This window comes from Rana temporaria, chromosome 1, assembly GCF_905171775.1.
Source record: "Rana temporaria chromosome 1, aRanTem1.1, whole genome shotgun sequence".
NCBI lineage: Eukaryota > Metazoa > Chordata > Amphibia > Anura > Ranidae > Rana > Rana temporaria.
Genome location: NC_053489.1, coordinates 288,024,988 through 288,037,880, shown reverse-complemented (window position 1 = coordinate 288,037,880; position 12,893 = coordinate 288,024,988). Strand labels below are relative to the sequence as shown.

The following is a 12,893-nucleotide window of genomic DNA, read 5'->3' as shown; positions in this document are numbered from 1 at the left end:
ATCTCGTCTGGGCAGGAAGGGGGTGTATGTGCACAGTAGGCAAGTGGTTAAAACGGAAGGAGCGCGGCTTAATCAATTTAGTATTGATATATATTTTTATCGTTAAATGTATTATTTTCCCCAAAAAATTGCGTTTGAAAAACTGGTGTGCAAATACCGTGTGACATGATATATTACAACAATCCCATTTTATTCTCTAGGGTCTTTGCTAAAAAAAATAATGTTTGGGGGTTCTAAGTAATTTTCTAGCAAAAGATACTGAAAATACTAAAAATACTGACTTGTAAACAAAAAGTGTCAGAAAAGGCTTGGTTAGTGGTTATACACAGCTTTAGTACAGAGTGTTGTCACGTCCAGAGGTGCTGTTTAGCTACCTCTAAAAAGGTATCCAAGGAATGGAGAATGCCAATCAGCAGTGTTCAAACTCTAATCAAGAAGTGGAAAATGAGGGGTTCTGTTGAAACCAAACCACGGTCAGGTAGACCAACTAAAATTTCAGACACAACTGCCAGGAAAATTTGTTCGGGATGTAAAGAACAACCCACAAATAATAACTTTGGATAAAATACAGGACTCTCTGAAAACATGTGGTGTGGCTTTTTCAAAATGCACAATAAGGAGGCACTTCAAGAAAGATGGGCTGCATGGTCGAGTCGCCAGAAGAAAGCCATTACTACGCAAATGCCACAAAGTATCCCGTTTACAATACGCCAAACAGCACAGAGACAATCCTCAAACTTTCTGGCACATGAGACCAAAATTAAGCTTTTTGGCCACAACCATAAACACTACATTTGAGTCAACAAGGCATATGATGAAAGGTACACCACTCCTACTGTCAAACACGGAGGTGGATTGCTAATGTTTTTGGGGATGTGTGAGCTACAAAGACACAGAAAATTTGGTCAAAATTGTTGGCAAGATGAATGCATTATGTTATCAAAAATACTGGAGGAACATTTGCATTCATGAGCCAGGAAGCTGCGCATTGGACGTACTTGGACATTCCAACATGACAATGATCCAAAACACAAGGCCAAGTCGACCTGTCATTGGCTACAACAGAATAAAGTGAAGGTTCTGGAATGGCCATCTCAGTCTCCTGACCTCAATATCATTGAGCCGCTCTGGGGAGATCTCAAATGTGCAGTTTATGCAGGACAGCCCAAGAATTTACAGGAACTGGTGGCTTTTTGCCAAGAGGAATGGGCAGCTTTACCATCTGAGAAGATAAAGAGCCTCATCCAAAAATACCACAAAAGACTTCAAGCTGTCATTGATGTTAAAGGGGGCAATACACGGTATTAAAGTGTAAGTAAACCCCCCTGTCGTTTTCAGCCAGGGAAGGTGCCGTCTTTGCCTCTCTAATCTACAACTGCCATAATGCTGCACATGTGATCAGTTATGACACCAGCCATTGGATGGTTTTACAGTTTTGTTAAGAGCACAACCAATGGGAGTGTTACATTTCCAGCACATGCCGGAAATGAAACTGTTTTATGGATAGGTTTACTTCCGCTTTAAGAACTGGGGTATGTAAACTTTTGATCAGGGTCATTTGGGTAGTTTCTGCTGCCATTATAATTTAAAAAGAGTAAACACAGTTAATTGATCATAAATAGCTTCAGCCAAAACACTAACCATGAGTGAAAGAATTTTTTTTGTGTTATCATTCATATTCCACGAAAAATGCTAGGGTGTGTAAACTTATGAGCACAACTGTATATATATGTGTGTCTATATATATATATATATATATATATATATATAGCACTACCCTGAAGGAGCTGCTGGTTTGTTTTGGGTGGCATGTTCCTCCGCCGTCTAGGGGTATTTGGTGATAGTTGCAGTAATGGAATGTCCACAGGTGTCTTTTTCTGTACTCTTTATTACCCACCTGGGTAAAAACAATAAAACTTGGTGAAGAGTAGAGGTTTAGTAGAAATGGAAATAGCAGATTCAGGTGCGAGTAACAGGGAAACAGTCCTGCTTCCAACAACACTTTCTTTTTCACCACTCCAGCCTGAGTGGGTGTAGCGCACCTGGACAGGCCTCTCTCACCAGCCTGGCAGCCAGAATGTCACTCGGAACTTGGGGGGAAAAGTCTCTGCCACAGACCCTTTCCTATGGTTGAAACAGCGGAGATAATCCTCCTTAGCAGACTTGGCACCTGGATCTCCTTCAGGTAGTTTGGTAGGTTACCGACTGATAGGCGACCGATGTCCAGCCTCTCAGTACCAGGTTACCTCGATCCCCGGTAGATGGTCGAAACCCTATTGGATCGCCAGCCTCTCTTGGCACTCCTCAGGCACACTTTCCACCAAACAACTTCCTCTATCAGGATTAACGCTTGGGACCTCTTTAGATTTGGGGACCCAGACGATCGCTGTCTCCCTGGCACTGGTTGTAGTGACTATGTTTGTGAGTTTTTACCTTTAATATACAAATAAATTTCGTATTGTTATGGCGGAGAGCACTATGGTTTGTCCCTTCTTTTCTATGATTGGATTATAAACCCCATTGGTAACATCCGTGAGTCAGAATGCTAGATTCCTGCTGGAAGCTTATGCCTGGATTTTACCCTTTTGGGAAAGCGTTTATGACCCTATCTAACAGAGGGTCTACCCTGTGAGGTGAGCAGCCATTTCTGTTACTGGTGGAGGTGTTTTACTATATTCCACGCTCATCACCCGCATGTATCTGCACACGTTTTAAAGATCACCTGAATAATTTTTTATGGACTTGATATTAGCGCTGCACTATCTCTAGTAGATCACTGGGGCCCAGCCACAGCTCAGATGCTCCGGACCAACGTGGTCCCGGAGCCAGGAACACCACGTGGCAAAAAACACCCCGGCCTGGAAGGCCATTTCGCCGGGGTGCCGTGGTATGGCTACCCTGAAGGTGGGCACCACACTCGAAGAACCCAAACCAATGGTGCCTGTCCCATAAATACCCTCCCCCAGCATGCACAGCGAGGCAAACTCCCCCTGATAGGCTGCTGGGTAAGAGCACCCAATCCTTGACTCCACTGCTGCCACCTGCCGACCTGGGGTGTGATCAGCACCCCAGAAATGACAGAATGAGCCCACAGCACAGCCAAAGCTGAGACAGAGGCCTAAATTTGAACAAATTAACATGGTCAGAGTTACCTAACTCTCTGACCCCCTCTAAATTTAACCTGGCACCGGTTCTGGAAAGTAACCAGGCGCTACATATATATATATATATATATATATATATATATATATATATATATATGTACACAAATAAGTACAGTAAAACCTTGGTTTGCGAGCATAATTCGTTCCAAAAACATGCTTGTAATCCAAAGCACTTGTATATCAAAGCATTTTTTTTACAGGGTATAAAAGAGAAGAGAGGAACCTCTAAGTGTAGCAATAAGTTGCTAAATGTTGTACCTTCATTAAATGTAGCCATATTGCTACACTTAGAGGCTCCTCTCTTCTCTTTTATACTCTGTTGCGACATGATGCTACTCTTATATCAAGACATTGCTTGTATATCAAGGCAACATTTATTAAAACATTTTGCTTGTCTTGCAAAACGCTCTCAAACCAAGTTACTCTCAAACCAAGGTTTTACTGTATATGGCATTTGAGATTTTGGGACATCTCGGCCTTCCTTATGTATTTATTTAGTTTATCTCTCTTCCTTGTTTATCCTGTAATGTGAGGAAAGTATTTGGCATGTTGTTCTCATATCCTCCCACACACACCAAGTTCTCTCTCCTCTCCCATAAAGTAATGTTTGATAACTTCCTCCCTGCCTCAATGCCCGTTTTGACACATTATAAAACACTCGTGTTCTTCCTATGACAGAGTCAGAAGCTAACACAGTAGCTGCTGTGATTCTCTGCATTTGAAAGAGAGACTTTCCACCGAAGCAGCCAACACTCAAGGAATGTGAAACATTGCAAATCTACCACTAGATGGCAGCAAGGACACGCCTCTAAACTTGACGCATAGACAAGAAGAGTTGAGTACAGACATGCTCTTACGGCGATAGACTCAGGGAATCGATCCCCGATGTATAGGAGCGAGGAAGAGACTCCGGTGTATGTACATGTGACACGGTGTGCTTGCAGTGACAATGTGGGCTGTATGCAGGGCATTGAGAGCTGTCATTGGTTTCAGGCAGCTAAGAGCTGTGAGCAGTTGTTCCAGGCTGTGTGTGAGGACCGTATACACAGTGAGTACATGACATGACATTACATTACATAAATGCAGGGGAGGAAACAGGTCTCATAGGGTAAGGTCTGCCCACCTTACAAGGGTCACCTGACTGGACACTCCAATGGGAAACAAGGAAGGGTGTCACTAGCAAAGTCAGTCTACAAGTATATAGACCTCCTATACTTTCCTGTGCTGTTTGTTATCACCTCACATTATTTCTTCAAAATATAATATAAAATAGATTATAATCCTAAGGGATAGTCAGATCCACCATTGCAATGTAAGAGTGCGTCCACCAGTGATCACTGCAGGTAAGTGCAGCCGGCCACCACCAACCTATCATGGAAGTATACAGGGCACTGCGGTCACACCCACGAGAATGTAGCCTTAAAGGGGTTCTAAAGCCTCAAGGTTTTTTTTTTGTTTTTTTTACCTTATTGCATTCTATGTATTAAGGTAAACACACAGATCCACACCCTGTCAGAGAGAGGAGACCAACGTCCCTTGTACATAGAGACACCGGTCACCTCCCCCAGTCAGTCCCCCTTCCCCCACAGTAAGAATCACTCCCTAGGGAACACATTTAACCCCTTGATCACCCCCTAGTGTTATCCCCTTCCCTGCCAGTCATGTTTATACAGTAATCAATTCATTTGTATAGCAGGGATCGCTGTATAAATGTGAATGGTCCCAAAAATGTGTCAAAAGCAGAGCTTTTTTCTCAGAAAATAGGTGCAGGAACTCAACCACGACCCATTTTTCACAAACAGTAGAAGAGTCTTAAAGTTCCCCCTGAAAAAAAGCCCTGGTCAAAAGTGTCCGATGTGTCCACCGCAATATCGCAGTCATGATAAAAATCACAGATCGCCGTCATTACTAGTAAAAAAAATAATAATAATAATAATAATGCTATAAATCTATCCCCTATGTTGTAGCCGCTATAACTTTTGAGCAAACCAATCAATTTTTTTTTTTTACCAAAAATATGTAGAAGAATACATATCGGCCTAAACTGAGAAAAAAAAAGATATTTATTATAGCAAAAAGTAAAAAATATTGTTTTTTTTTTCAAACCTGACCCTCTTCTTTTGTTTATAGCGCAAGAAATAAAAACCGCAGAGGTAATCAAATACCACCAAAAGAAAGCTATATTTGTGGGTACAGTGTTGCATGACCACGCGATTGTCATTCAAAGTGTGACAGCGCTGAAAGCTGAAAAATGGCTTGGGCAGGAAGGGGGTGAAAGTGCCCTGTATTGAGGTGGTTAAATAATAATTTTAGCGCTGAAGATTATGTAAAAAATCCCCAAACATTATATATTTTTTGAAAGCACACTCCCTAGAGAATAATATATTGGTAGCTCCATTTTTTTTTTATGTCCCACGATATTACCACAAAGGTAGAAAACGCAAAATGTTAGTAAAAAAAAAAAAACACTAAAGCGATATTTAGGGCAAACCAGTGCAATAAACGACCCAAATTTTTGGTAGAATATAAACAATGAGGTTGCATTAAATAAATAGATACCCAACATGTCAAACCTTAAAATTTTGTGTGGTGCCATGAAATGAAATGACAACAAACTTCAGTACCCTACATTTTCTATAGGCTATCCTTCCAAAGCCCTTGTAGGTAAGCAGTTTAGTGTTATGGAGGAGTTCTTGTGCTATAATTATTGCTCTCACTCTGGCGTGCGTGGCAATATGTAGCGTGTATCGCAATCAATGTTTTCACGCATAGGAGCCCCTGACAAGTGGAGGTGGGAGAGCCCTAAAAAATTTTTTTTGGGAGGTGGGGATTTTATGTGTTCGGGTGTAACTTTAGTTTTTTACAGATTGTTAGGTGATATGTACTCTTTTTAAAGGGGTTGTAAAGGTTAATTTTTTATTTTCTAAATAGGTTCTTTAAGCTAGTGCATTGTTGGTTCACTTACCTTTTCCTTCCATTTCCCTTCTAAATGTTTTTTTTTTCTTTGTCTGAATTTCTCACTTCCTGTTTCTCCTCAGTAAGCTTGCCCCCATCATCTGGCTGGGGGTTAGTCAGCCAGAACAGCTTACTGAGGAGGAACATGAAGTGAGAAATTCAGACAAAGAAAAAAAACATTTAGAAGGTGATGTGGCAAGGGACAAAATGCATCTGGTGGCAGGCGAAGTGGCAAGTGACAATCCAAATCTGGTGGCCGGTGATGCGTGGCAAGGGACAAAATACATCTGGTGGCAAGTGAGAATCCGCATCTGCCGGCAGGTGACGTGGCCAGTGAAAATCTGCATCTGGTGGCAGGCGACATGGCCAGTGAAAATCTGCATCTGGTGGCAGGCGACGTGGCAAGTGACAATCTGGCACATTCTGCATTATGGTGAGTTGAACTATTTCATTATATATTACAATGTAATAATAGAAATAATGCTCTTCAATCATCCTGACATCATATCAATGATGTGCCAGGATGATTGAAGCGCCAACACCAGCCATTGCCCCGATAAATTGCCCGCGAAAATCCCCCCGGGCCTTGGCACAATTTTCTTCAACAATGCTGGTCCCCGATGCCAAAAAGGTTGGGGACTACTGCACTAAGGGATACTCACGCATTGCATTCCCAGGAGACTTCAGGGCCATCTACTACACACTGCGCCGTGTGGCATTGTGTCATCAAGGGGCCCACTGCAAGATCCTAGAAGAGATAGCCAGCTCCAGATTTGTATTGTCACTTGTATTGTCACTTGCCATGAGATGCAGCTTGTCATTTGCCACATCGTCTGCCACCATATGAAGATTGTCACTGCAGTGGTTGCAGCACAGGTGTGCACATTTGTTCAGAGGAAAACATGGAATTGTGGGAAGTGATAACAGCGGTAATTGGGGGGGTTGGGGGGCACAGGTAGTGAGAGATGATATCTCTCTGCTTAACCTCCAGCAGTGTATCAGTGTTCTTCCGTGCTGTGTCGGCGGAGGAGCAGTGATGCTGCCAGGCAGTGAGAGATGATCTCATCCTCTGCTCGCTCGCCTCAGTATAGCGCTCCCACTGTGAGAACGGAACAGCGGTGATTCGGGCGGGCAGTGAGAGATGTCATCTTTCTGCTTGCTCCATCGCTCCACCGTCGCTCATCAGATGCAGCCTTCGCGGCCCGGCTGCAAACAGGCCACGGCCCGGGGGTTGATGACCCCTGCCTTAGAGGCTGTGGGCACCACGGCTGCGTCATTCTTGCCTATCAAGATTCTAGGAAGTGCAGCACTGGCTCGATATAAAAAAAGGGGGGGGACTTAAAATATAAAATAAATATAAAATATATTTTTATATATATTTATTTGGGGATTCTGAAAAGAGGGGGAGGAATACATTATGGAAAGTGCAAAAAAAAGAGGTTTGAGATTCACTTTAAGTATCTGTGTTATCCAAAGAACCAGTACGATTATTTTATTTTTCAGCCTGGGTTCACACTGCTGTGACCACCAAATTCTTGCGACCTGCCTGCGATTTTTGTTATTTAACATTGCAATCTGTTGCAGTCATGTCGTACCAAAGTCCCAGAAAAGTAGTGTAGACTTAAAGGGGTTGTAAACCATCATATTTTTTCACCTTAATGCATCCTATGCATTAAGGTGAAAGAACACCTTTCAGTGTATGCCCCCCCCCCCCCCCGTTTTTACTTACCCGAGCCCCGAATTTCAGTGGATGCGATCCTGCGTCACTTTCTCAGCGGCTTCTCGGCTCTTCATTGGATAGATTGATAGCAGCGCAGCCATTGGCTCCCGCTGCTGTCAGTCAAATCCAATGACCGGGGGGGGTTGGCCAAGTCATACACTCGGCGGCTATGGACGCCGAGTGTATGACACGGGAGCGCGCCCGCAAGGTAACCCCCTCAGGAGAGAGCTTCCCAGAGGGGGCTATCTATTGCGGGGAGGAACTGAGAGAGCCGCCAGAACAGGTGGTTTGGGGCCATTCTGTGCAAAACTGCACAGTGTAGGTAAGTATAACATGTTTGTTATTTTTATTTTTAAACGGGAACCTTTACAACCACTTTAAGTCGCATTGATTTAGACACCACCCATTGAAATGAATGTGTTTTGACTCGTTACGTGGCTTTGCCAGTCTCAAGTGTGAACCAGGGCTCAGGCTGCACCAAATAACAGCTGGAGAAAAGAGAAAATTACCCCTAGGGGCTTTGTGCTGCAGCAAGGAATAGAAATGTACCAAAAAATGTATAAAAGTATAAATTTATTTAAATATGTTGTACGGAAAAAGCCCCAAACAGTAGGGACTCAAGATATGAACTTGGTAAAAAACATAAGTCATACATGGCAAATAAAAACACAAGGTAGAACAAGTACAGACATAGCATAACAGTACTGTAAGTATGCAAATACTATGGGCGAAAAACACCCCTACGCGTTTCGACCTTTTATGAGTAGCGGTCTTCTTCAGGGAGTATTAGTTAGACGCTGCCATAGGTTCTGTAAGATAGAAAATACATACAAAGAGATACATATAGATAAGTGGGACATAATAACAGAAGAACACAAAGAGGGCCCGCCACCCACAGCCATATAGGTAGATGGCAGGATGTGGGTAAACCTCCTACAAAAGTGGACTAGTGTATAAAATCCCACTGCCACTCACCCAAGACGTCCAATGGAAGGCGTAGACCCGGACCAGATGAACCACTGCCGCACCATCAAACTCTCCCGGGGGGTGCCAGAGGGGTGGAAAAAGGGGAGAGGAGCTCCCCTGGGTCAGTGTGGAAAAGGACTCCGAATTCAGGTGCACCACCAAGAGAGGTACCGCCCGGGCCTACGAGAGGTCACCAGATAGCGCGCCAAAGCCGCGGGCCGGAGGGGGGGAGGCGGCAGGCAAAAAGGGGGGGGGAAGGAGGGCAAACCGAGGCGGGGAAGGAGCACAGGGGGGGGGGGGGGGCAACGGGGCCGGGGATGGCGGATCAGGGCCAAGCAGGTGGGAACGGGCACACGCGCCTGGCTAAGTCACAGGGGGGCCCGGCACCACCGTGTACACCGGGATGGGTAAGTTGGGGTGCGGGGGAGCGCTCCCCTCCTGAGGTTGCGGTGAAGACCCTGTAATGTAAATACATGTATATGTATAAGACTGGGAAGCATGTCTAGAGAATAAAAATGGTGAATATATGAGTACACACCAGGCTGAACAAGAAGCCTGATGTGTAGGCATGGAAATTGCGTGAGGGAGATGCACAGGGGAGAAAAAGAGATGTGGGAATGAGGGGAAACAACAAAACAACAATAGGACACAGAGTGAAAACAAACCAAAAATAATGAGCATGGTAAAAGTACATAAAACAAAACAAAGAGGGTGTGTAAGTGACTGAATAAAGGAATGAATGAATGAATAGAAATGAAGAATGCAGTGTGTGGTCTAGTGAGAAATGTGGAAGTGTATGTAAAAGGGATGTGGTAGAGCAGCAGTGTGAGGTAGGACAGCAAAAGAAAAATGGAAAACAACAAGGGGAGAAGGGAAAAAGGATGAAAGGGGAACGGGAAATATGGGGAATGTTGCAGTGAAAAAGAGAAGATAAAGGAAAACAAATGAAAATAAAAATAATGATGAAAATGCTAATAATAATCATGTAACTATAAGTGTATGAGTGATCTATGGGTGTGTGTGCAGGTGAGTGAAATTATAAAAACAGGTGAATAAGGGGAGGGTGGAAAAAGAAACTGCAGGGAAAAGGGGCTAGTATGGAAACAAATAAAAAGGTGAAAAAATACCTGTGCTATCTGTAAAGCTCACAGAGGTAAGATGGTCAGATGGTAAATTGGTTGAAGCTGTAGCCTTCCTGTTAAGGAGGGATGTTGAGACACCTATTGAAGGAGGTGCTGGCGTCTGTTGAAAAGTAAACGAAGTAGAAGAGTAAGATAATAATGGGGATACCGGGGTGGATGGCAGGTTTGCTGGAAATGGAAAAGAGAGCCAAGGCTCCCACTTACCTTCCTGCAGCCAAAATCTGTCATAACCACCAAACACAGTCGCCGTGGGATCTAAATTTGTCCCAATAAGGCTGGCTGCTTATATAAGGTATATCTTGAACAGGTGAGGGAGTGCACTCCCTCTACACCTGTAGCGACCCCACCCTATGATGCAGTAGGGGGCGGGCCCGGATGGACCCAACCCTGCCCGGGAACCACACCCACCGCTGTGGCAGATGTAAACATCGCCGAAGATCCCCCCCACTACACACACCCCCCCCCCCACCCCACAGGGAAACCCCCCCCCATCTACGAGAACGCCACACCCACCCCCCCACACGGCCAGACCGCCGCCCCCCCACCCACACCCACCCGCAGTAATACAGCGCGCCCAGGCCGCCATGAGGCGGCAAGTGGTGGCCTCCCCGGCGTTCCAGAAGGGACCGTTAGGTCCCCGGTGTACCAACTCCATCCTCCTCGTCCATGGACGGCAATGCGCAGGCACGCAGGTGGTGTAAGCCGCGCGCGGTCACGCGAGGCGTCATGACGCCATCGCGACCCCGCGCGCTCGGCAAGGGCGTGTGCTGGTCGCTAGGGACCTGGGACGCCGCCGGCAGGCGCAGAAACTCCCCCCAGTGGCCAGCGGGAAGAAGGCCATCAGAGAAAGCACAAGAGCCGGGGCCAGCCCGGATATGTGCAGAGTCCCCGCCTGCCGTGAGGCCCAGGGAAGGAAAAATCTCCTGCTGGCTACCGAACCATGTGCACCCATGGAGCCCCCAGGGGAAAATTGATGATGGAAGGATGCGGATGTGGTGACGGTCCAGGCCCAAAATCCAAGAATTGGACGTCCATGGGGGGTGGTAAAAATCTGAAAAAATATTATTAAAGTATATGTTAGATGCAGATTGCTGTGCGATCATATTTGGGTAAATGCTCCGCATCAGAAACAGATGCAAAGTACATTTGAATCGTGTAAGAAATTAATATACCAAATGGAAATATTAGTCTGAAACAAACAAAATAATGTATATGAGAACAGAACAAAGAAATGATAATAAAATCATAACTAAATTGGAGAGCTGAGCATATTGTAAATAAACATACACACTTGGAAAGGGGATCCAAAAGGGGAGAAAAAACAGCCATCTACTGATGGAAACAAAAAACCTTCAAAAAACAAACCGGGAAGGACACAGGACGCAGACATGTAGGATGAGAGGTAGGTCGCCATACAGGGCGGCCATAACTCTCCTGCGTCCTAGATTAAGTCGGTTTTCCCGGATGTAAACCCCTTTCGGGGAGGGAGCAAAGGAGATGGATTCGTTCAGGCCTGGGTACACCGTGGCATGGAGTATGAAAATCCACCTTTGCTCACGCTGGGGGAGGGCTTTGTTCCAATCGCCGCCCCTGATCGGTATATGAACTCGATCAATGGCGGCGAAGATGGTTTTAGGCATTTTATAATTGTGTTTAAAAACCACATGCCTGCCAAGGGGCAGGTATCGGTTTACAGTTTGCATGTTATATTCGTGCCTGGCTGCACGACATCAAAATTCTTGTTTAGTCTTGCCAACGTAGAATGCGTTGCATTCACATGATATTGGGTAGACAACTCCGTGGGTCTGGCAGTTAGCGAAATGGTGTGGAAAAAACATCACACCATTGGGTAATGGGAAGGATTTCTCCTTACGCATAAGGGGACAATGCGAGTACTGGCCGCATGGAAAAGTTTCCAAATGCGGGACAGTGTTTCTTTGTGGTGGCCCCTTTAAATTCGCTCTGCACTGGCTTGTCTTTTAAGGACATGGCCCTTTTAAAAGTAATGGAAGGAGAACCAGTAACAAGTTTGTTGGTCTTTGGATACTCATGTTGAACAGATTATCAATGGTGTGTCAAAAAACAATTGAATCAAAAAACCAAATGTATAAATAAATACAACAGACCTAAAGCTCATGTCCTGAGTCCATGGGTATGAACCCTGGGGAACGGGTGTTTAGCCACCCAAATAAATTTTAGCAAGGAAAGGGTATTGGAACCCATGGATAAAGAATGCTGCACACCCCTGAAATAACAGCTGGAATCTGAGTGCTTTGAAAACGTATATTCCTTTCATATAGATTATGCTGTTCTCCTTCCTTCCCAGTTGCAGAGTTTTGACTTTTCAATTTATTGATGAAACCTCTATCCATACAAATAATTCTAAAATGTGTGCACATCTTCATAATAATATCTTTTGTTTTTGATTTTGTGGACAATTGAAATCTAGATTGTACAATATATTCCTGTTCTAAATTGGATAAAGATGGCAAATAAGAATATATAATTTACCCTTTTGTATTTTTTCATTTCTAGGATAGATTATGTATATTGTCCAATCAACCAATAAAGAATATCTGCACAAACATTCCAATATGCCCTAGCAGACGAGCAGGAACTTTGACAAGCAGTAGGTAATATTTTCACACTGAGCTATGTTTACAAATTCTCTATCCTGAATTCTGCATGGTATCAGTCTAAAGGAATGTAAATATGATTGCTTTTTCCATTTCAGAATGTCATTTCTTTTCAAACTATGTATTTGTCTGGTAACTGAGCATATTTTTTCTTGTTTCACAGTGCATTAGATGAAACAATGTATGAAAGATTGGCAGCAGATACACTATATGCCCTTGCTGAGTTCTTTGAGGACCTGGCTGATCAGCCTTTTACACCTGCAGATTATGATGTCTCTTTTGGGGTATGTTTCTGCCCATTGAACATGTC

At 44.3% G+C, this 12,893-nt stretch overlaps 1 protein-coding gene across 1 annotated transcript in view; it reads left to right on the top strand.

The window, feature by feature from the left end:
• Positions 1-4,007: 4,007 nt before the first annotated feature.
• The window catches only part of FXN (frataxin), a 28,502-nt gene continuing 19,616 nt past the window's right edge, over positions 4,008-12,893 (top strand). Inside the window, exons 1-3 of the mRNA XM_040356916.1 lie at positions 4,008-4,212; positions 12,483-12,580; positions 12,747-12,867. Of these exons, the coding sequence (XP_040212850.1) occupies positions 4,114-4,212; positions 12,483-12,580; positions 12,747-12,867 (318 nt within the window). The 5' untranslated portion in view covers positions 4,008-4,113. The remainder of the gene's footprint in view (positions 4,213-12,482; positions 12,581-12,746; positions 12,868-12,893) is intronic.